The sequence below is a fragment of the Stegodyphus dumicola genome, chromosome 3 (genome assembly GCF_044657685.1).
Source record: "Stegodyphus dumicola isolate Sdum_Otavi_A_Nest chromosome 3, ASM4465768v1".
Taxonomy (NCBI): Eukaryota; Metazoa; Arthropoda; class Arachnida; order Araneae; family Eresidae; genus Stegodyphus; species Stegodyphus dumicola.
This window is the reverse complement of record NC_140770.1, coordinates 188,098,072-188,123,994: the sequence shown is the minus strand read 5'-3', so window position 1 is coordinate 188,123,994 and position 25,923 is coordinate 188,098,072. Positions and strand designations below refer to the sequence as shown.

General features: G+C 32.6%; 1 protein-coding gene across 4 annotated transcripts in view; it reads right to left on the bottom strand.

Annotated features, from left to right (window-relative positions):
• LOC118184280 (nephrin-like) overlaps positions 1-25,630 on the bottom strand; it is a 373,546-nt gene extending 347,916 nt beyond the window's left edge. For all 4 annotated transcript variants that reach the window (XM_085813709.1, XM_035353934.2, XM_085813711.1 and 1 more), the window contains exon 1: positions 24,907-25,630. In XM_085813709.1, coding sequence (XP_085669835.1) covers positions 24,907-24,961 — 55 coding nt within the window. In that variant the 5' untranslated portion in view covers positions 24,962-25,630. The remainder of the gene's footprint in view (positions 1-24,906) is intronic.
• Positions 25,631-25,923: the final 293 nt, after the last annotated feature.

Below are 25,923 nucleotides of genomic sequence, written 5' to 3'. Positions count from 1 at the left end.
CTTCAGATTCCCTACCAATTAATTGAATGATTTCAGATGGCATTAAAGTCAATAAACATGAAACCCAATCTTTAGGATCAATCTTTGTCCTTTTAGCTTGTCTTTCAAATAAGGATAAATAAATCACAATATCATCGTGTCTTAAATTGAATTTGGGAATAAGCTTAATTAAATCAAAATTATGATGTCCATTTTCATTTGTTGGTGGAGTTTGTGTTAGTCGAACACGAGATTCAATTTCGAGTTTCCTCAATTCAAATTCCATTTGCTCTCTTTTCTGCTGTGCTTCTAATTCTTCTTTCCTTCGTCTTTCCTCAATCTCTTCTTTTTCCTTTCTTCGGTGTTCCTCAATCTCTTCTTTTCTTTTCCTCTCTTCAATAATCGTTAAAAACACTTCTTTAGCAAATGCTTCATCATATGTATCACTTTGAATTATTTCATTTTTTATCGACACGATTTTCATACTTGGATCTACTTGAATTTCTAATTCAGCAGCTAAAGCCAGCAAATCCTCTTTTTTCCCACGTCCCATAAAAGCCATGTCTCGATTTTATTCAGCCAATAGACTCTTAGTTTTATGAAAAGCTATTTTTTTTTTCTTTTCTTTTTCTATTTAAATATAATTCACAATGAATTTAATTTTATTCGACACGAAAATCAATCAGTAGAATCAATACTTAATGTGTTGTTCACCTACTCTGGCGAGTCAAACGAAATTACATTTGAACACTGGCGTATTCATTACTTTGAAAATTACATTTGAACACTGGCGTATTCATTACTTTGAAAATTACATTTGAACACTGGCGTATTCATTACTTTGAAAATTACATTTGAACACTGGCGTATTCATTACTTTGAAAATTACATTTGAACACTAGCGTATTCATTACTTTGATAAGTAAATAAACTAAGATTCCATGACGGAAACAATAATTAACTTTTCATAATCTTAATTAACTATTTTACGTTTCCAAGGTAAATTGATCTCTCACCTGAGTTATTTTGGTTCGTAATTATATGCGGGGAAACTCCGATCCTGCCGACTGCGCCAATAAAAATCCTTTCCTTATTTCAATATAATGAATATTGAATCTTGTAGGAAGAATAAAGCTAATTTTTCAGAATAAACAAAATACCTTTATTTAAATTTTAAAACAGAACCAAAAAAATAAATACTGCAGCTCTAAACTATCAAAATTTTAAATTCTTAATTACTGCAGTTAAAACTCTTACAACTAGTCAAAAATTAAAAATATTCAACTCTCTAAACAAAATATATAAAATTCCTTCGAATCCTCTTCTTGTTGCCACACCGTAAAATGCAAGTTCTTGTCCTATTATTTATATTTCACGTTCTCTTTAAGTCACGATCTTCACAAGTCATGATCTTTACAACTCACGATCTTTACAATAATATTGTAGAGAAATTAGGTATTTTTCGGAAGCAGGAAAGATGAAAAATATGCAACACCTTCGTCGCCGGGAAACGAACCGCGGACTGTGTGGTGGTCTGCATACTAGGAATACCGGCTCTGTGTGCTGACCACCACACCACGAAAGCACTTTGTTTAAGGGGTCTCACGACCTTTAAATCTTCAAAAATATCGATATTTTGAAAAACATATATGTTTTAGTTTGAACATTTCTGCGCACTTTAAAAAAACCGTGTTAAAATATTCCGTGTAGTTTAGGAGATATCATTAAAAACGTAAAGGTCACTGACACGAGAAACCTTCATCACGTATGTAAATAAACATTTAAAGGGACACGTCATTTGCTCACAGCTGTCATAGCCGTTATATAACTGAGTGTTGCTACATTCTAGCCTACAAGTCTTATTTTTATTTCGTCAGCAATCAGTAGCAATGATTCTACTCAACTTAATACTTATTCTGAATGTTTACATCGTGTTACTACGTTGTTTGATTCTGCAAAGTTGTATTGACGTTTGCAGCATTTATTTGGTGTATATTGAATTTTTGATGCGTTAGTCTTTTTGCTGCAATAATAAGTATATTTATATATTATATTTGTGATGGCAAATAATAAAAGAACTTCTGGGAAGCGAGCTAAAAAACGTCGCTTCCACGGCAACCGCTACACGAATATCAGATCTGAACTTTCTGATAAAAGCTTGGTTTCATCAGGTGATGACCATAATACTCAAATTGAACATGTAAAAAGTGCATCCGAGAAAAAGCTTAACAATGCATTATTTAATGAAAGTGATACTGACATTATGAATCGTTTTCATGGCTATATAATTATAGATAAAGACATATTGTTCACATTTTTGAAAGAGAATGTACTGTGCAAATTGTGCTGTAATTCTGTCAATATTTCTGAGAGAAAACCCTTTGGATTATTTTCAACAACTTCTGTGAAATGTGAAAAGTGTAGTTTTAAAACAGAATTCAATAATTCAAAGTTGATTGGTGAACACAAAAATGTTCCTGAATTAAACAGACGAATTGTTTATGCTAGGCGATGCATTGGTCAAGGTGTGGAACCTCTGGAAACATTTTGTGGTGTAATGGATCTAGGTATACCTGTGACACAGAATGCTTATGACAAAATCTGCAAACATATAAATACAGCTTCAAAAATTGTCGCCATTCAAAGTATGAAAATTGCTGCAGAAGAAGAGGTATGCAAAACTGCATCAAATTCTGTCACCGTAAGTGGTGATGGAACATGGAAAACGAGAGGACATACTTCACATATTGGAGTATGTTCTGTAATAGGTGCTGAAACAGGGAAGGTTTCAGATGTTGAAGTTCTCTCGTCCACTTGTAAAGGATGTGATCTATGGAAAGCAAAAAAATCTGGGAAAGCTTTCGAAGAGTGGCAAATGAAACATTTGCCAAATTGTCAGAAAAATCATATCGGTTCTTCAGGAAAAATGGAAGTCGATGGTATGATAAAAATTTTTCACAGATCAGAAGCTGAAAGAGGTCTCAAATATATTAATTATATTGGTGATGGTGATTCTAGAACATTCCCTGCTATACGTGACAGCAAACCATATGATGATAAAACTGTTTCAAAACTTGAATGTGTTGGTCACGTACAAAAAAGAATGGGAACTCGACTGAGAAAGCTAAAACAAGACTATAGATGTAAAAAGTTGGAGGACGGTAAACCTTTATCAGGCAAAGGACGACTGACAGACACCATGATAAATAGGCTGACTCAGTATTATGGAAATGCAATTCGCTCAAATGCTTTGTCAGTTGATGAAATGCGTAAGGGTATTTGGGCAGTTTATTTTCATACGAGATAAACTGATGCTGAACCGTTACATACATTTTGTCCTGCTGGTGCAGACTCATGGTGTAAATATCAACAAGCAGTTTCAAATGGCTCAGTGGGTAAATTTCATCATAAAGTGACTTTGCCATCTTCAGTCATGGATGTTATAAAACCTGTTTTTAAAGCTTTATCAAGTCCAGATCTTTTGAAACGATGCCTTGATAGCTTCACTCAGAATCCGAATGAATCTTTTAATTCCCTCATATGGCAGATGTGTCCGAAAACTTCTGGATCTGGGAAACGAATTGCAGAAATTGCTGTATATGAAGCAGCAATTTTATTTAACGTGGGCAAAAAGGGTAGGCTATCTGTCATGAGGCAAATGGGTATCCATCCAGGTATAAATGCAATAAAATCTCAACTTCGCAGTGATATGAAACGTGTAAATACTGCTAAGAAGAGAGCAATGCAAAACACTATAGAAGCACGAAAAGCAAGGAAAAGATCCAAAACAAGTTTAGAACATCAGAAAATTGATCAAGAAGGAATAATGTATGAACCTGGAGGTTTTTAATTTGTGTATATAAATATTATAAATAGTAACAGTATTTTGTGATAAGTTATGTGTGTCGACAAAAATTTAAACATCTTGTTCAAGAAACTGATTATTAATATATTTTTATTCTCAGAAATATTTATAGGTTTATAACACAGTTTGCACATTGCATTCTCTTTCATGTATATGAAAAATATATCTTTATCTGCAATAATGTATCCTTGATAACGGTTGACTGTGTCATCACTTTCATTAAACAATGCATTGTTAATTGTTTTTCAGATGCAGTTTCCTTATTATAAATATACATTCTGTCATTAACTTTATTCAAAACACAAACAAAAAGCATAAAATACAAATTAGATACCAAATAGTACGAGTTAAGACTCATTAAGTCACAATGTTACTCATTTTTATAGCGATGCAAACTTTACAGGTCTTTATCTCAAAACGTATTTTTTTAATGCGTCGCGCATGATATTTCAAAAACTTTTTAATGTATCTTTCTGAAATTTGTACCATAGTATTATCATGTTACACTAAATTAATTAAACTAAAATTTTGGTATTTTAATGAAATGTTTCAATTTTATAAGGTATGTAAAAATCAAAATATAGCAAAAAAATTATATTTAATATATATATCATAAAAAAATTAAAAATGCATGAATTGTGTAATATTTTTAGTTCAGTTATATTCTCAAACATTCTTCTGCATAAAAAAAGAAAAATTAAACATTTTGGTACAAAACATTTCTTGTACATGTGCGCGCAGTGTGCGTACAGATTAATTAGATGTGAAAAATGTCTTATACTTTAACATTTGTTTTTACAATTTTTATTATAATTTTCAAATTTCAAGTACATTTAATTAAAGAATAGACATTAAATTAATAATGAACAAAATATTGAGTATTTTTGATAAGAATTAAAAAAGTTGCACAAGATTGAAAAAAGGTAAAAAAATTCATCTTTCGACTCATTCAAGGGTCGTGTGACCCCTTAAGAAGGCGGTTGTTTAAGGAGGCGGGAGAAATACCTTATAAGATTTATATGTATTCCTTTGTGATATGTCTTAAGATTAATATCTTCTTACTAGTACATAGCTTAAAACGTAGTTTTAACTTTACAGGACTACAGAAATTTTAAGCGTCATTGCTTTGATTAGCTTTAATACGTATAAATTCTTTCAGTGGTACTACTTTTAGTTTTTCACGTGATAAGTCTCCAGCGTAAAGAACGTACCATACGGGCCGATAAATAGCCTACATTACAGACTGCAGAAGATTGTCTTCAACACTGCTAGATGAAGCTAAATTTGATTTTATTTCACCATTCCAGCTTTTGCGGCATGTAAATGCAGAACATTCGCTTGTGCGTAAGGACAACAATGAGCTGAAGAGTGGGCAACTGACCTTAGAATTTAGACACTGTAGTAATATAATATTATTAATAAGTTGAAGCATTTTATACCTTCTTAATAATATTATATTGTCGCTGAAAAGCTATAAGCCTTTTATTTTTTTGAGAGTATGGAAGAATTTTCTTTTGGAGAATTGTAGATCCCCAAAACGGTCCATGGCTGCTGCACTCATCCAAAACCTTCTGAAGAAGAGGGATGCATCCCAAGAACAGCCAGTCATTGACACCAGAATCAAACTCAGGCAAACAGAATAACAGATCTGAAGAAAAAGTGAGTTTTCCTGAAGAAGAACTAAAAACTAACTACTTTAAGCTAATTCATGGTGCTCGAATCTTCCAAGCAACAAATATGAATGCGAAAGAAAGTTAAGGACAGCTAAATTCATGTATCTCCAGCGAATGGGCAGGAAAATTCAGCTTATTGAACTAACTGAATTGTATAACATGTATTGTATGTATATAAGTTTTATAGGTAATACATTAGTAAACTCCTAGTATTTCCACCAAGTTTTTAATATTCCCTAAATTCTGTACAAATATTCACGGCATTGTACAGGGTTCCAAAACAAATTATAAACTTCTTGTGACAAATAAAAAACAGCCATTTGTATAGTAAATGCAATCCTAGAATAGATTGTGCTTAATAAACGCCGAATCACTGCACTGAAATTTTTATAATGTCCCTGAAATAAAATAGGAAATAGACCAGTAATTTATTGTTTATTAATAAAGAAACGACTTCACTGTTTGTTTCTTTAAAATTAACGCTCATCATTTTATTTTTTTCCATAACAAGTATGTACTCACTTTTACCTTGCATATTAAATAGCAGGTCCTTCAAGGTTTTGTTGAAGAGCAAATGATCTACTTTCATAAACACAAAAACTCAGAGAAGCAAAAAATAAGAGCCTGACACAAAGGCTTATTCCAAGCAACTAAATTGGTACATTTTAAACCATAATGAATAAAATAAAAATTTGACTGCACAAGTTTCTTGTCACATAGTACGGATCTTTTATTTCAGATCCTTTTTTCACCTTATAGACTTCCTGTCTACAGTCCATTTCAATAGACACACAGGTTGAAACATACCGGATGTCAGGATATGACGACATGGAAAATGCAGATTTTCAATTCAATATGGTCAGCTGGCAATAGCAGTAAAAAACAAATGTAAGAGCAAAGCTCAAGGACTGACAATTAGTGCATTTAGAGGCTAGCAGGGAAGCATCCGTTGAACTACTCATGCTTGGTCCCATGCTTGGCTGCATGATTAGTTATCATTAGTTTTTCCTATGTTTAACTTGAACCCGAGCCATTCCCCCCCCCTTAGTCACAAAAGCATTCTTCTCATTAGGAAGATGCTTTGCCACATTCATGAAACCCCAATTAACCTTTCCAACATATACTGTTACTACCTTTCCAGATTTGATCCAGAAACTACGTATTGTTAATTAAATTTCCAAGGTCCAGTTTTATTATTTGAATCTCCGGATTGAAGAATAATTTCCTCGTACATGAAACAATAGGTCACCTTTGTTCTTTTATGATGAGAGCAGTAACAGTTTTTCAATATCTTTCACTCGTCTCAAAGTGGAACTCTTCATAAATTAATTCCATTGTCTCCAATGGTAGTTGCAGTTGGCGTGCTGCTCAGCGCTTCTTGGCAAATATGATCGCTAATAATTTAAATGCTATGGAAAAGCAGAGCAAGACACAATGACATTTATGGCTAAAATTTATCGTAAAGTTATTGAAGTTATTCTAGTTAAACTTTTCATATTATTATTATTATTATTACATATACATATATATCAGAAAATAGAACTAAAGGTAAATTAACTTTATATATTATATAAATGTGACTAAATATAATAACGTAATAGTAGTTTTCTTTACAAATATGTACTAGTTATGTGAATCAATAATATACAACATTTAATGTAAAAGTATCAATAATTTTGCATAATGATTAAAGATTTTTGCTTAAAAATTAATTCTAGAAATCTCATAATTTATTTTATTTTACTTATATATTTTTATTAATATTATCTCTAGATAATATTAATAAAATTAGATTTTTATTAATATTATATCTAGGGTGACAAAACAAAGTCTCCGAGGTGATACTCAATGGCATGTGTAGTTGTGTGTCTGAAGGTAATAGAATAACTCGTCTGACAGAGAGATTTCACATGTAGTGTGCATAATGAATGACAACAAACTTGGATATTGAAAGTTTAATTTGAAATTTTGTGGGTAAATATATGACAGTTACATTTGTTTGCTATAACTATTTGTAACAAGATAGTTCTTTTTTACTTACTCTGTATATTCGAGTCATAAATATAAAATATGTCATCTGGGAAAATAAATTTAAAACAAATCATGTACAGTACTGGGTCAAAGAAAATTTCCGTCGTTATGAAACGCTTCATATATGAAAGGTAAAATAGGATTTTATAAAATTCACATTGTTTCTATTATTATAAACAAACACAATTTAGAAAGTAACATTATGCTATAACAGCTAGGTGGTAATTTTATTCAAATTGTTCTTTTTGAATTTCTTCAAAATAATCTGAATATAATAAATGTTTTACAAATCTTTACTTAAGAATGAAAATTTGAAAGCAGTTGTCTCAGACTCAAATTGCACGTGGACTGAATGTGAGATCTGAAAGCAGAAAACGAAACAACTTGTTTTTCAACAAAATAAGAAAAGGAATTTTTTAATGAAATTTTAAATTCTATTCAAGAAATATGTATTAAAACTTACATAAACAATAATAAAAATGATGCAAAAAACTGAATTTGTTATTTCTGTCTCTCTAAAATTTAATATCTTCAACAAATTTCTGTTCTTTGTACTTTGTAATTAAAGCACATTGACTTCTAAATATTAAATTTTCAGACTGATATTTATCATAATAGATTTTAATACGTTGAAATTGTAGGGTTTATATTTATTTTAACTAACATTTATTTTAAGTTTAAGCATTTTTAGCAGAAGTAATTTTGAGTTAAATAGAAGGGAAACGAGTTTGTAAGTGTGCTTTCTTGATTCACGAGCGTGAAGGTTGCTAGGTAGAAATTTAAGAACCGCGCGTTTCGGCCTGTGTGCCTGCTTCGGCAGTTTGTTGAATCTTTCAACTTCTTATTCCGAAAGTTTGCTGAATCTCAGCTGTATCTTAGAACGCGGTTAAGATAGTTGCAATTATAGAGCCTCGTAGATAGTGACTTCATTAGTTATGCATCCTGTTATTTATTTTTAGTTGTATTTTTCTCTTTTTATTTAACGGCCGGGTCGGCGTAGTTTGTGAGCGTCAAGTGAACGCATCTGTAACTTCTAAAGTGGAATAAAAAGAGAGTTAAACCCTTCTTAAGAGTTTGTGTAATTTCCAGTTCATAGCAGTCACTACTATTGTTGCGGGCAAGTTGGGGCCACGCAACATCACAAAATAACCAATAAGTAAAAAATAACTTAAATTATATTAAAAGTAAATGAACTACGAAATGTTTCCAATGGAACAAAACTTGATAATTAAGAATGACAATACGTTCTCCTTTTCCTTAAATGTACTAAATATTTCTTTGACATGAACAGAAAAAAATCGTATATTTGTATGAAGATAATTATAAATTTTATTATATCTTACTGCATCTTTTAGTTACAACGTCTTCTTTGACACTTCGATTTTGATATATTTATAACCTTAGGGAAAATTACTAGAAACTATCTATTAACCAATCATGCATTTTCATTGGTCAATCTAATTCTTTTCTTAGACAATAATTTTCAAATGCCCAAACTGTTCACATATAAATGCACTCACACGCAAAGCAATTATTCTTATTGCTAAAATTAATAGTTGATTGTATTTTTCTTTCGCCAAATAAATCAATGATTTATCAAAATATATATCTTCAGATCTCTAAATAAGATTTATATTAGAGTGTAAATTAATAAGCTCCATTTTTAAAATTTCCGAAAAGTTATTCACGCTTTTTTTGAAAGCCAAAAAAAAAAAAAAAAAAAAAAAAAAAAACAATGTACAATTGGCCCCATTAAAATCTAATTTTTCTTTGAATTCTTGTCAGCGTAATGCTAATTAATTTACAGGAAATGCATTCGATGGCTTCGATTCGTAAAATCCTTATATGTTCCTCAGTTTGAAACCACTTTTTTAAAGTACTATATCTATTGAAACTGTTAACCCTGTAACAATGCAACAGAAAAATGTCAAAAGTTTTTGCAAGAAATACTTTGCCATTGAGCGTAAAACGCTCCTCTGATATGTCATTTTGAGGCTGAAAGCATCTTAACGTCTCAAATTTAGAAGGGGAAATGACGTGAAGAGCTCTATAACTTTATAGATCTCTCAATACCACGCACAGATTTTTAGGCTTAGGTATATTTCGAGATGCTGAACAACTGAATAAATAGCATCAATGAATCGGCTCAAGTTCAATACTCAGGTTGTAAATGTTTTATGTATTACAGATGAAATTTCTTTACGTAAATCTAAAATTTCTTCAGAAATTAGAGTAGATTTCTTCCACTGCGGGAGGAACAAAAGCTGAAAGATCAGCTGCAAAATCCGATGATTTCTTTGAAACAGGAGGCGTGAATAATTTGCAATACCCCTCGCCAGGACTCGAAACCTGGATCAGGCGAAGAAGCGCCTAATGTGCTACTGTTACACAACGAAGGTTTGCTGGAAGGAGGGAGAAAATACCTTATACACCCTTTTTTAAGTGTGTGTATGTGTGTGTGTGATTATGGCAAAGCCTCGAGGGTTATCTGCCTAAAGGGAGGGATGCCTTTCGTGGAGGACTTTCTAAGGGAAACTGGCTCGTATACACGTTACACATGGGGAAAACCACGAAAACGCCCATGCAGCCAGCCCGTTCGCGGGATTCGAACCTCGGACCGAACTACCAGTGTTCAGCGACTTTACCGCTCGGCCGCTGGTGGGCCCTTTTTTAAGGACGGCTGGGGTTTAGAGGAAGAGCCCTAATCCCCAGCCAATCTCTGGGGGTGACGAATTATTGTCCACCACAATTTTATTTCGTGCGCCACTGGAGAGTTATTAAGTTTTCTTTGGAGGGGAAAGCAGGATACGTGAAAAATTAGCATTGTCCTCGCCGAGACTCGTACCCTGGACCTCTCGAATAAGCGCCGAGTATGCTATAGTTACACCATGAACACGTGCTGGAAGAAGGAAAAAAATACCTTATAAAGTGAATAATAAAAATAAGGAATGAAAATTTGTATTGGAACATATAATTTCAAAGTTCCAATACAAATTTTGCAGATCAGAATTTGAAGATCGTTGAATTCTAAGAATAAATATTCTATTTGATAAAAATTTTAGTTTTTTGATGAACCGAGTTTGTGTCAAAATATCTATATTAGAACAATGCTATATATAAATCTAATACATATCCTAAGTCGCGGTTTCGAAACGTGAAAAACGGAAATTGAATTTCGTCAATCGCCTTCATAGAACGGGAGATATAGAGCTGTGCCTTTTTTTTTTTTTTTTTTTTTTTTTTGCACAGTGTACTTTCTTCAGTTGAAGTGTAAAAAAAGTTCTTCTTGAAACATCTCATATTTCTCATCCCTTTTGTTGCCATAAAATATAACATTAAAATCCTACATAGTTTTACAACATCTGCATTTCTGTACCAGGATTCCATCAGCAGAAGACAGCCCGCTGCTGCGGTTGTTGAATAAAAATGTGCATAAAATATTTAAAAACATAATTCATACATTAAATTGTATATTTAAAGCCCAAGTAATTAGTTTCAGATTAAACAATATTCGTGTGGTCAATTTAAGAATTTTTTTAACATTTTGTAGTGCACAGGTAAATATTAAAATACAAATTTATTACTGTAATTGTATTGCATATAATCGCACATTTGCATTTAATTTACAAAAGCTGCATTATTTTATTTCGGTTGTCAAATAAAATGTAAAACATCTGTAGCTCACTTCTAGGTCCGTAAACGTAGCTAGCCTATAAAATTGGTGAGCTAAACATACGTATAAATAAAGACGTACTTCAGTTCATGCTTGTTAATAATCTTAGGAAAGGCTATATTTGTATATTTTTGCATACGTTTTTTGTATATCTCTGATGTTATTTAGTTGTTTATTTTGTTTTCCTTTATGTATTTAAATAAGCTTTATTTATCTAATGGAAATTTCTCCTCCACCAATAATTAAATTGTCAAACTAATGATAAAATGAAATTGTTTTGTGCAAAATTGGCAGGTAAAATGTACACTGAAATTTTAACGAAATTAATCAAAGTAACCAGTTTAAAATTAATACAATTTATTCTAAACTTAGTCAAAAAGTCAATTTTATTTTAGTTAGCTATCAGACGCAAGTCCTCGTTTTCAAAAACAAAAATGATTTTGCTCGTGTAAAAGAGGGACTTACTCTGGTCTCGTTCGAAGTTAATAGAGTTTTATTTAAAATCTGCACCCAAATTTAATATTTTAAATCGGTGTCTCTCATCTTTATTTAAATACTCACTTTTTTGCCACAGCTGAATTCAAAGGAAAAGACTTAATGCATTTAAAGCAGCAATGTTCTTTCCTCAGAATATTAAAAAACACATCAGAACTTATTTTAGATTAACGGCTAATTTTAACTATTCTTCATTTCAAATTAAAATTCAGAAATATTATTTTGAAGAAATATAAAAAGCCATAAAACTATAAATGTAATCTTAATATCATTGAACCAAAAACCTAAACCAAGTGATGCTAAAATCCTAAACCCTTTTTTCACGAAAAATGACCCTCAACTTCTTTTCAGGTACGAACTCCTGATCACAAAGCTTAAGAAATTCGAAAAGCTGGAAAAAAATATAAATGAAAGAAATTTTCGACTGCAAGATGAACATCGACGTTTCAGTTAATGGTCCAAAAAATGACCGAGACATCTGACGCATCCGTGGAAGGATGAGGAGCTCAAACAAGGATTGTTAAAGAATGTAAGGACAAAGAACAAGCATTCTCAGCACAAGTTACATGTGACAGCTGCGAGTAGGAAGGACTAAGCTCTTTATTTCGAGATATGTATCACAGTTACAAGGCTAGGTAGTGTTGCGTTTATTAGATGGGATTTTATACGAGACGCAACGTGGTGAAACTTCTGAAATGCAGAATAATGATATCTGGCTTCATTTTGCTTATTTCTTTTACTTATTGTATTTTTTACTTTGCTTACTTATTTACTTACTTTTCTTTCTTTTGCTTATTTTGTTCTTCTTAAAATACATTTAATCTTATAAAAAATATTTAACTATTAGTTTTAAAATATTTTCAATTTCTTTTATTTTAGTTCCACTAATTCCTTGAAAAATGTGCTTAAAATAGGTATAAGTTTTAGATTTTGTATCCTTTTCTGCAGGGCAGTATTCTGTTCCTTTGGAGTTAAGTAGAAAGTTAAAGTAAACGAGATCACTTGTTATGATCCTACTTTATTAATCTTGCCCGTTATAAAAAATATAAAATGAGAAAACCTTTACCTTAATAGGCTTATTCGCTTTTATATATTTCGTAATTTTAATAGAGGTTAAAAACACATGTGTTTTGTATCTGCGAAGCATTTCTCTCATACAAATCTTAATTATACATAAGGAAAAGAAAGGTTTTTTAAATATTTTTATCTGGGCAAAGCTTTATAATTTCTGATATTTTCCTATGAATGGAGTGTTGTAATAAAAAGCTTTCTGGAAGACTCTTTGATCCTTTGTTCATGGGCAGAAGAAGAGTTTTAAGCATTGTACGTTTTAATATTTGTAATATCATTCTAATTTAGACTTAATATATCCTCGTTTAAAGATTGCTTTGTAATGATCCATTCATTTAATAGCATTCTGGTACAATTATATGTATACATATATGGGAGCCCAAGGTCGTTTACCACTTTCAAGGACAACCAGGAAATGATAGCGCAGTTACATTCTCATTAAGATGTGATACCACTACAGTCAGTTACTTTAAAATGGGAGCATCAAGTTCCATCGCCCAATTCGACTCGCAAGTATGAGAATAACAGCTGCGGCTAAAACGTCAAATAGCTTAATTTTTCCCACACTTCAATTCCGTTTAATGTATTTTGTTTCATAAAAAGCACTCGAGGGAAAACTGACTTCAAGCTCACTGACAGTCTTAAATAACGTAAAAATAATGCTGTGAGGACACGAATTACTATCGCAAATGGGAGGGAAAAAAACCGCCCTCGAAGTGCTTATTTTAAAGTAATAAACTATAGACAACGGTTGCAAAGGAAGCTAACGTCAGATCACCTAGCGAACGTTGGTCACTCGAATTCCAAGTTTACTATTATATACATAAAAACCGTAATAGTTTCTGTCTGTTACATTATTACATAATTTTATGTATATTTTTCTTCAAAATATGGTATTAATGCTATAGTAAAATCTTCTAGAGAAAAATATCAGAGTCACCGAAAAAATTACCAAGCTTTCAATCTATGTTCTTTTTCTTGCGCCTAGTTATTCATAAAAACGTAGAGTTTCAGCTCTACGTCAGAATTTTTACTTCGGGTGGCGTCTCGTTTAAAATATTCATTTTTCATTTAATTGCTTTTCCAAATACGTTCAGTATGCTGTCTTCAATGTTTATGTTAAAAAACGCATCGAAATTATTACTGGGTTATCATTTTAGTATTTAGAATTTTTAGTGATTGCATTTCTAAGAAAAGTGGTCTGATAAACATGTAACTTTGTTTATTTACATTAGGATTGTTTTTAATATGCTCTTCTAACTAAAAGTAAAGGAAAAATCAGAATAAATATTTATCAGCTAGCATAAATCGCTCAGATTCCGTACATTTTTGAAATATTTATCCTTTGTACTGAAGTTCTCTCCAAAATCTAGTCTATGGGATGTATCACGGACCACTCTCTAGATCAGTTTGCTGATCGTATGAGTTGCTGCTGAAGATCTGTAACAGCATGCATTTTCATAGTGAATGTAGATAGCGATTATATTCTTGCATAGTCATTTCTTTTTAACAGCTTCTCAAAATCTTAACTATGTCTGAGTATACAATCTGCTGCTCGCAATGTATTTATGTTATAAGTTATTCCTCCCGCTTCTTAGCGAGCCTTCGTGATGTAATGGTCGCATATTCTAGAGGTCCGCGGGTCGATTCCCGGCGAAGAGGTTGCTAATTTTTCATCCCTCTTCCTTCGAAAAAACTCCTAATGACACTACAGTGGCGCCCGAACTAAAAGGATGGTAGATGATGATTCTCTTCGCCCAGAATTTGGCGATTGGGCTAAACAAATCGCATTCGTACTTTAAAAGGGAGAGCATATAAGGTATTTTTTCCGCCTTCTTAACGAGCCTTCATGGTGTAGTGGTTTGCACGCTCAGCAAGTTTGAGAGGTCCGCGGTTCGATTCCCGGCGAAGGCTTGCTAAATTTTCCCCTTGCCTGTTTCCAAAAATAAATAATGTCTCTACATGTGGCTCCCGAACTAAAAGGGTGTTGGATGATGATTCTCCTCACCCAGGATTTGGAGAGTGAGTCCCCTAATCACACCAGTCGCCCTTTAAAAAGGGGAGTATAAGGTATTTCTTCCGCCTTCTTCGCATGCCATAGTGGTGCGGTGGTCTGCACGTTCGGCGCGTAATTGAGTGGTCCGTGGTTCGATTCCCGGCGATATTTTTCATCTTGCCTGCTTCCAAAAAATACCTAATGTCTCTACAATGTTAAAAAAATTAAGAAAAAAATGGAGATGAAACAGTCATCGTGAATTTCTATATTTATTGCCAAATTGCAAATACCTTAAACCTTGCAGAAGAGAGGTTACGCTCGCTCCTAAAATTACGTTTTCGTCTCTGGATCATTAAAGGTACGCTCATATTTCATTCTATTTCAAAAATTAAAAAAAGGCTTCTTTATTGCTTGACACGATGCCAATAAACAGAACTAATAACAGAGCTTTCTTTCCTTCGTTGTCAAGTGTTAAGATGCTCACTTTGTACACATTTTAAGACAATTTCAGTCTTCCACCTTCTTTTGTATAACACTGTAATCTCACCTCACTCATAAAGAAAGCTTCCGCGTTATCCGCCTATATCAGATCAGTCATCAGTTGAAAGTTAGTATGGCTTCCCTCTTCATGGTTTGTCTTTCCTATTCGTTTCGATTTCTGCTTCTTCATTCAACATTGTACGTTGCTCTTGTTAATGATATCGTCTCTGCAAATATCCTGCAGGGTTCAACGAATATAGAATAGATTAAATCTTTCATTTATCAGGAATTTAGTGATGGTACTTCTTTTGCATTTCAAGTTCTTTGTTCACTTGTAATGAATAAATTTACTGTTACAGTCAGATAAAAAGGAGAAATAGCACTAATAATATTCATGTTATTAGTGCTATTTCATCTCAACACACTAAAAGCCACACTCTTATTTTAGGAGATTATAAAAATTCTGTTGTCATTCCCTTCTTTCCATCAATTAGCTATAAAGTTGCACATATTTTGCAGAAATTTAACTTTCGGGTTGTTTACTCTCCCATCAATAAAATTCCAACTTCTATACTCAAGGACCCCATTCCGGATATGAATTCCTGGGGTATTTATAGGATTCCTTGCCAGTGCGGTTTAATTTACATTGGCCAAACTAAGAGAGCCTTAAAATTTCGCGTCAAAGAACATGAGGCTTATGTTAGAAAAAAGGAAACACAGAAGTCTTCTGTTGCTCAACATTGTTGGTCCGAAAATCACACTTTCAATTTTTCTGCGGCCAAAATTATTCAAAAAACATCTTCCATTGGAGAACTGGATTTTCTAGAGGCATTTCACATTCATAAAAATCTTTCTGTTCTAGTTAACGGTCCTAATTCTAATCCAAATTTGCCTTCGGCTTTTAGAGAAATTATGTTTTAGTTCTGGTTTCGCCAACAGATGGCGCCACTTGCTTATTCTTGTCCAGGCTTTCTTATCTTATCTAAGCATTATTTCCTATCTTGTTCATTTGCGGTTTTGCAGCTGAAGATGATGGTTCGGTAAAACCATCGAAACTAGTCCTGTGAAAATTTTGTAAATTAACGCTGATTTTTGTTGTTTGACTTCTGAATTAATATTCATGTTCCTTAGAGTTTAGATAATATGTCTCGCTAAATAAATGACATTAAGTTTACTTTTGCATTACTAGCTATACGACATTTTTCTAAAATCTTTTCCAGTACACAAAAGAAATTAGTAGATTTAAATGGCTATAATATTATTCGTATACGAGGGATCCTAATGAAAGGGAATACCATTTAGATCACTATTATCAGGTTTTCCATTACGTTTCGTGCGCATTTATAGCTATAGCTTCTCTTCCAATTGACTTTTTTATATTTATGTATCTAAAAAATTTGGTTTAAACGTTTTATGATTCTCTTAGTAGTGAACTTGCGCAAATCGGTAAATGAGAGAATGCTTCTAAGAGGTCGTTGAGGTCTTCATGAGTCAAAATTAGTAAAATATCTTATGTAAGCGGAATTTATGAAAAATTTGAAATTTAATTCGAGACTAAAGCTACCCCTGTTACGTAATATAAAGAGGCAAGGAAAAAACTTTTATAGCTTACAAAAAAGGAATTTCCAAATAAAATCTAATAAATTTATTTGAACAAAACTAGACTCAAGTGTTAAAAATATCAGCAATTAAAGCAACAATGCTCATAATGTTCCATATTTTGACGTAGTTTCACAAATATATGTTTATAAAATATTATTAACTTAACTTAAGCTTAAACAATTGTATTTGAAAACAGTAAACATTCGTGGTATCGAAGTCAATCGAAAATTTGTAATTTTTATAAGGACGAATGCAAGAAATATGTGATTAAATTTATCTTGTTGTTACATTTAAAATGAAGTAATGTGAGCGGAGATCAAATCCCTATTCAAGGACGTTTTCAATAAAAAAAAAATTTACATTACTGAAATAAATGAATAAATATGCAAATTATTATTAAGTTCTTAATTTTTCACCTTTTTATTAGGCCCGGGTAGCTGATTTTTTAATTTAATTCATATAATTAAATGTTATTTTCAGTTTAAATTGCAAGTATTGAAGTCCGTAATAATTGTTTGCTTCCGTACTTAAAACAAATCAAAAACAGCCACTCCGTTAGTATCTAAGTTTGTACAGAGCGACCCTTTCTATCGAACCTGGAAACTGAGATATGTCCATCAGTCTGAAAATAATATAATTACGTTAAAATAGGAATGACACGGTCATAGCAACCCTCCTTTCATTTAACCCTTTGCGGCACAATGTGTCCGGTCTGGACACACCTAAAAATTTCCTTCTGTACGCAAAGAAAAATTGAATGAAAAAGAATTTATAGGTTACTATAGGTTACTTTGAACTATCTTTATTTATAGTAGATAGCAGCTCAACACAAACCAGTCCATATATTTTAGCCATGTTTAGTTTTTTAAGACCCTCATTTTTAAAGAAATCTTCCAGATTTGTTTAAGGTATAAAAGGAATTGTTTGAAAAGAAATTTCTATGTTATATTTTTCGCTGTATGCTAATCTTTTTATTCTATATTATTTTTAAATTTTTACCTTGAAATCTTGCCTAAAATCAAACGGCGAACCCTAGGTGTGCCCAGACCGGGCTCACCGATAATCTGGGACAACTGAGAGTCTGTCTTCTTTGTTTCTCCGCATCTCATCGGTCAGTTCATTGACAACAATGCTCGTTTCAGCACTCTTTTCGAAGCTCTATTCAATCAGTGTGCCACTTTTGGCCCCACAGAATTAAACCGATAAGTGCTATTTTCACAAAATTTTACTTGTGTACTCCTCTAGGCCTAATTAGACTGCCTACCTTTTTTTTATCAAAACTTCGACTTTAAAAGGTAGCGTTCCTGAGAGGGTTAACACTGCAACGTGCGTCGTCATCAAAGCAAAGCAGAATTAAAGTATTTTACCAAATTGGAGGATTTGACTATCTTGTCAGTAGTCGTTACCATGACTGTGTATGATAACATGTAGGGAAAGGCCTTTGAAGTGCTTATTTTAAAGTAATAGACTATAGCATCGAAACAGGTTTCAAAACTTCAGAGTATCATCTTTCGAATATCTATGAAATAAGACATTTGGAAATTTGGAGTAGTTTGTTGACAAAGTTGCATTAAAACTACAGATGATCACACTATTATGAATCAACGATGCATTCACAATCAAAGATACATTCAATATATCCATATTCCACATTTATTACGTATTGGCCCTAATATTATCACCAATAATAAAATATGACTCAGACTTCCAAGAAGAAGAAAAAGGACTACTAGAAGACTACCAAGACTACCAACACCACGAGGAATATGCGATAAGTATCTTCAAATTTTTACAACGAAAAGAAATTATTTGAAGGAGTATGTTGAATTATTAATTGCATAAATAGATTTAGAAGGAAATGTAACATCAAGGTACACAGGCAAATATTTTTGTGTATGCACTTTTAAAACGTTTTCTTAATTATACTGGAACTGTGAATACCCATTCCGTACCCATTCTTAAATTAGTAAAACATAATGTTTTTCATTAATGATCGCAGAAGTACAATTTTCGGAAAAAAACCTAGCATAATTCCGAGGTATCTGGATTGGTCTCTACTAATAAATTCATTTCTGAATAAAACCACTTAGCTATTCAAAAATATGATAAATCTGCTGCGTAGATTATGATCTTACTTTACTACTAAGAATAAAAAGTTAATTAAAAGATGAATAAAAGAATTAAAAGGTGTGGTGGTGTATTTAATTATGGCACAACACACTAGGGCTCTCTGCCTAAGGGGAGGGATGCCTTCGTGGAGGACTTTATAAGGGAAACTGGCTCGTCTTCACGTTACACATGGGAAAAACCATGAAAAACACACCCATGCAGCCAGCCCGTTCGCGGGATTCGAACCTCGGACCGAACTACCAGTGTTCAGCGACTTTATCGCTCGGCCGCTGGTGGGCTAAAACTAGTGACAAGAATTAAAAGATATCTCGTTATAGGACTATGTTTCCTGATTCTCGACACGCGAATGTATAATGTAGTAGTGTATATAATCCTAACAGTTTCTAATTTGCTAGTATTATAAATATTTGTTTTTTTCCGGTACGATGAATTCCTCTGATTTAAATTCTTGAAACATTCATTTTACCCCAAAAAATATGAATAAAATTACTTCTATGTAACACATTATCTCAAATTCTAATAAAATATTTTTCTTTCTTCAATTTGATACTTATTTCATTTGCTGATTCTAAGAATAAAATGAGAAGCTGTGACAAAATATTTCTTTACCAAAGTGTTTTCAGAAGAATAAGAGAAACAATCCATTGTTTTAAATTTGATTTCATTTACATGAACCACATAAAACTTACAGGTGTCTTATTAAAGAGTTATTTACTTAAGCGCAGCATTTTAGAAAGAAAGTACTACTAAATCTTAAGAGTTTATTGCAAAAATATTATAAGTCGCATTTTATTTAAATTTAGAAAATTCAATTTTTATTTATAAAACATTTAATAAAGCTTGATATGAGTATTAATTGAAACTAATAAAGGTTAAGAAATACAGCTCCCATTACGATACTAATGGTTCGCATATTGTTGTTGTTGCTCATCTTCAAAGACTAGCAAGACTAAATCTAATCCCTGACATTATGCACGTTACCATCTGGAACCAATAATTGATTGTCCGTAAGATCCTGCCTAGAGAACCGCAGACAAGCATGAATATGATCAGAGGCCACTTGCTCATCAGAAAACTCGATGCAGACTTCGAAACACTTGGAACCCTCAAAAAATTTTCAAAGATCTAAGATGCCCACAAAGGAAGCGGGTAGGGTGGTTTGATCTTGCCGGTTGCTATCAAGTGCCAGACAGCCACCCGGCCGATGACTATTTTTTGATTTTCTTCAGTTTGTGAGGGGGTAGATTGATAACAGAGGTGCACCAGTTGAACAAGCCAAGTGGTTTGATTCCTGCACTTAATCATGAAAAAAAGCTCCATGTCGGTGAGAGGCGTAAAAGTTACCAAGGCATCTCCAGCACCGGCCTTAGCCAGGGAGTCTTATTGTCCAAAATGTCAGCATGGGAAGGAATCCATTCTCATCAGACAAGGAGAGATGCTTCACATTTTTAAGAATATTCACTTGTATATTATCTCTCACACTATGAAGACAGGCCAAGTGCAGAAAAGAACTTCTGGTATCAGAGACGATCCAGATTTCTTTTCCATCTTTCACATCATAGTAATTCCTGAATGTTATATTGCAAGTTAATTGATAAACTTCTAAATCATAACAGTTTATTTCTATAAATTTCAGAGCATTTCTTTTGTAAGATTTTACTTGAAGAGGCGTATGTTTCGATGAAATATCAAAATAAGATTTTTTCTGCTCCAGATGTCTACTAATGACCACAAGCTACTGAAATTACTCTTCATTTTTCTTTCATGTTAATTGCGTTTCGATTTTAGCCATAACATATTCTAGTTTACTGTAGCTTCAATGAGGGGAACAGATCAATTCTTAAAATTTACTTTCACTGGATAGCACTGTAACGAATTTGTTTTACAACCTTCTGACGGGCACGGGTTTCACTAAGAAAGCTCAAATTTCCGAAAACGGACATGACAAAGAGGTATTTTCCTGATTTTAATTTCAAGAGACCCATAGTATTTTATACCTGAATTTATGTACTTTTAGTATATTGCCCTAATTTCTTGGATATATTTGAAGATGTACGTACGTATGTATATATTCCTAAAGACATCACAAACATATTTTAGCCCGTCGGAGGGTTAAATCTGCTTTATCTTGGAACTTGAGTAACATGTTCCACGTGGTCTGCAAGTAGTACCGTAAAACTATTCAAGTCATCTATTGGTGATACCCACTACTTTTTCTTTCCTTTCATTGCTTCTGAGCTGGATGCTTTTACTCTCAAGTTTGAGTGGATATTTCTTCTTGCTCCTGTATAATTTTCACAAGGAACTTAGCTTAGCTTCCATCTGGTTTAATTCAAATTTGCAAAAACTTTGAAAATCTTATTTAGACTGAAATTCATCTGAATATTAGGATTACAAACATCAGCTTCCGAAGCAACTATAGAGGTGGTTTCATAACGATGAGACACATTTCATATGTAATATAGAAGGATATGAGTAATTTGATATACTTGTACGTTAATCTTCTTGAAATCCAATTCATATGAGTTTATTTTGTCATTTTTTGTCATTTTATTAAAATGATTATTATGGAAGGAAAAGTTTAAACCTGCTACAATAACGTCAATGGGGTTTAAAAAATGTCCTTTCCAGGTGTAATAATACCTCATTTCTTCTAGTACAACGAGTGAAATAATAAGTCTAAATTACAGCACAATTCGTATTAAATTTATCTGCGAATTCTTGCATATCCGTGATTTCTGCTTTTCAGATTTTAAGTCACTGTTTTTTTAATAAATTATAGATGAATTAATTTGTAAAAAAATTTTATAAACTATAAAGAAATGCATAATGAAACACAAAAGCATTTCTCTCTATATATTTTTTTTTTATTTTTGCTCAGAAAAGCTACAACAGACATTCTCAGGTTTTATTTCAAGAACCAATCTTTTATTCATTTTATTTAAATAAATAACTAATTTTCTCATGAAGAACAAAGTGCCCACCAGCGGCCGAGCGGTAAAGTCGCTGAACACTGGTAGTTCGGTCCGAGGTTCGAATCACGCGAAAGGGCTGGCTGCATGGGCGCTTTCGTGGTTTCCCCATGTGTAACGTGTATACGAGCCAGTTTCCCTTAGAAAGTTCTCCACGAAGGCATCCGTATCCTTAGGAAGATAGCCCTCGAGGCTTTGCCATAATCACACACACACACACACACACATAATGAACAAGATTTTTCATTGATTAGATTTGCATAAAAATTTAACGGAATGTGAAAATTATTGGAAAAATTTTATTTGGAATTAGCTTTTCCTGTAAACGCATAAAACCGCTTTGTCAAGCAGATATACTGTGTAGTAAAAATGCCAAATTGAACATTTTGAAGTATTGTCACAACATTTTCCATCACCTGGTGCAGCTTAGAAATTTTTAATCTGCTTGGATGCCTACTGAAACGAAATCTTTTATTATGCACAATGTACTTATGTCGAAGGTATCGGAAAGGGTTATATATTTTTTCGGATATATCGGAAACTTTTATTGTTTCATTAAAAAGAACACAATTAAAAAATATCAGTGTTCGCATTTGAAATGAAATGGCATCGAATGCAGTTGATTCAAATTTCTGTTATGAAATATTTATAATAATATAGAATTGTGCTTAGTTTTTCTTTTTGCTGCACTAATTAAATTTTAATATAGCTTCCCATTCCTTGAGATGAAATCTTTAAACTTAGTTAACAAAAATTAGTAGCATTTGACCTTTGACATTACCACATGACCTCTCAAACAAATACGTTAGTTATAGCTTCACAATGCGGGAAGCATGGAAGCTTCGATATTTAGTAGTTGCTGCTGTATATTTTAAAAGCTGGTTTTATGATTGCAAGGAAAGTTTCCTGCAGAAAATTAAACCGACGATTCAACATACTTAACTTTCACGCGCCTCTTATAAGAATAACAATGTATGTTTCATTTGTCCTTCTAAAGTTTATTATGAGATAAAGTATGAAAAGAAGTTCTTTTCATTGGTCATTACCTCATGTTCTACTTAAAGAATTATGAATGTAGCAGAAAACTTCCATAGTTTTAAAAAATTATTACTGCGCTCTCATGTTTTGAAATGAAAAATCTTTTAGTACGACCATTAAGTTAAATACCATAATCATTACCCATATTAAACTTAACAAGCAAATTTCAAGCACAAAATAAAAATTTATTAATCAGACATGCGTGAAATTAAATAGATTTATTATTTAAATTGTTTTTAATTATATATAGCAAGATACTTGTTTTTAATTTAATAAAATACGAATTTCAATTAATTTCGTGCGCTGGTTACAATAGCGCATCTGTAGAGAAAAGGAAATGTCAATGAGAAGTATTAGAGCAGGCAGAGAAGGAAAAACTGTAGATTGATTTAGATTTTAAATAAAAATGTATGGATTTCAAGTATCAATCTGTTATCAACTTTTCTTACCTCATTTTCTCATGACTAGCGAACAGAAATTCAGATACAACGCAAACATGCGCAATATAGCCGTAATATTATTATTATTGATTAGTGAAGGAATATTAATATTATCATTTCCCACGCTTAATTTGTAGAATGAAAGCTGATTTTAATAATTAGCCATTATTCACGCTTTGCGAAAATGGATTTTTATGTTAAACTAAGAAAGGAATGAAAGATAAACGAAAATGGTTATAAATGTTTATAAAATAGTAAAATAGGAATTTATTTTAGTTTAAATGGGGATAAAGTGTTACTGACATCAGATTGGAGAATATAACTGTAGTGCTATTTTAAACGCTCCGTCAAAAATGCGTACAAAGATTACTAGGAGTGTAACGTTATGAACTAGGAATTACGTTTAAAATATTCTCTTATATAAAATATGAACTAGGAATTACGTTTAAAATATTCTCTTACATAAAATAAAATTTAAAATATTTTTAATTTCTAAAAGTCATTTAGATATTTAAAATTATTAAACAAGTATAGGGAGTTATGTTACATTAAATCATTTCATTACGTGATTAATTGATAAACTATTTGATGATGTAGCTTAATATAATTTTTTTGGATAAAGGTTCTTTTCCTCAATTTTTCATTTTAAAATATTCTATAGGAAGTTTTTAATTACCTGAACGGCAACATGAACAGCTTTATTCAGTTTATGAGTCCATAAAAACTGTAAATTCCTTCCATGTTAAAATAATATTAATAAAAAAAATTATTTAGCATTCCAATGTAAGATAAACAAATTATAAAATTAAACATGTTACAATACCTCACATTAATAAAAATTAAATAAAATATTAATTAAAAAGACTGATACTATTTCTTATTAAATAAAAAACGTATTTGGATATTCAAAGGATACAGATGCTAAATGCATTACCAGGAGCGACACATAAATGTATGGCATGTCATTAGCATGTATGTGTTTATGAATAAAAATACGCAAGCACAGTCATACATAAGCCATTAGTTATGCAGTGCTACTCACATTGTAATAAAATATGTTAAAAACATTGTGTGCATGTAATAAAAATGTATCATTTTATATATTTCTGAAAAAAAAGGAACGAATATATTTGTAAGAAAAAATCCATAGTTAAATATCTTTAGAGACATTATTTTGGTTATAATGATTATACATTTACATAAAGCACTTAATGCTGATCTATTTCTAGGCAATACATGAATATTTTACACTAAATAAACAATCGATTTGTGTACATGGTTTTGAGCTGCATTTTAGAAGAGAAAACACTTCCCTGTTAGCAGCAAAATTATTGTAAAACAAAATTGGTTTTTGAAAATCCATTATCGTTAAATTCAAGCAACCTTTCATTTATCGCAATACATTTGACTTTGGTGATACTACCTTTATAAATTTTACTAAACGTATGCAAAAGAACTTACCTTTAAACAGGCAGCTTATAAAAAAGAACACTTGAACAATGCAGATCCAACACATTGTGAAGAATCCTGAGCTTTATATGTGTGTACGTGAATGCGAGAGAGACAGTATAGAAAGTAGAGGGCAGTGTTTGAGCAAACAATTCAATCGAGCAAACAGACAGGATAAAAAGGTGACGAGAAAAGTCCGCGGCGACCGCTGCGAGTCAAGAACACTTCGACGAGAACAGTCTTCAAAAACATGTTTGTCCACTTCGTTCTTCCGCACTTCCACCGGAAGACCACCATTCAAAAGCGGAAACTTTAAAAAAATTCAAACACCAATCACCGATGGCGGTTGATCGCAGAGACTTTTCACCGTCACTGTAATGTTGGCTCTCATGCTACTAAAAATAGCTCTTTTCGCGCACAAATAGAGAAAGGTACTTCCAAACTAGGTGAAAGTGCTCTTCGACAATTGTTTTAATGGCTGCTGCTGCTACTGAAACAGCAGGACTACTGCAGCATGTTGAGGAATCAGGCAAGAATTATCTGTAGTGCCACCGGTTGAGAACTCCCGCTCCAAAACTTGTGGACGGAAGTGGTAAGTAAAAAAGGGTGGTGGTGCCTTTTATCTTCCTATTGGAGGTGATGATCAAGGATCCAGATATTGGTGCCAGTTCGGTGTCAGTCCAGCGGTACATCTGTCGCTTCCTGTGACCATCTAGGCATAGGCAGATAACCGGGACACTCCAACTGCGGCGTCGATCTGAGGGGGTCTTGGATCGATTGCTTGGCATTTGCGCAGATGCGACGCAAGAGTGAGGTCCTCACGGCGGCGCTGCTGAATCCACGTAATACGTTAACGTTAGATTCTTCTTTTTTGTTCCTTGTCGCTCTTTCTATTTTTCCATCGCTGTTCTTTTCTTCTTCGTTTCCGAATATGGAAGACAATTTATCACGTGGCGCTCCTTTCTCTTTCCTCTTACCGGGGCACAACCCTTTCTGTGTTTTTTCTACCTTTACTGCACATTATTTTTA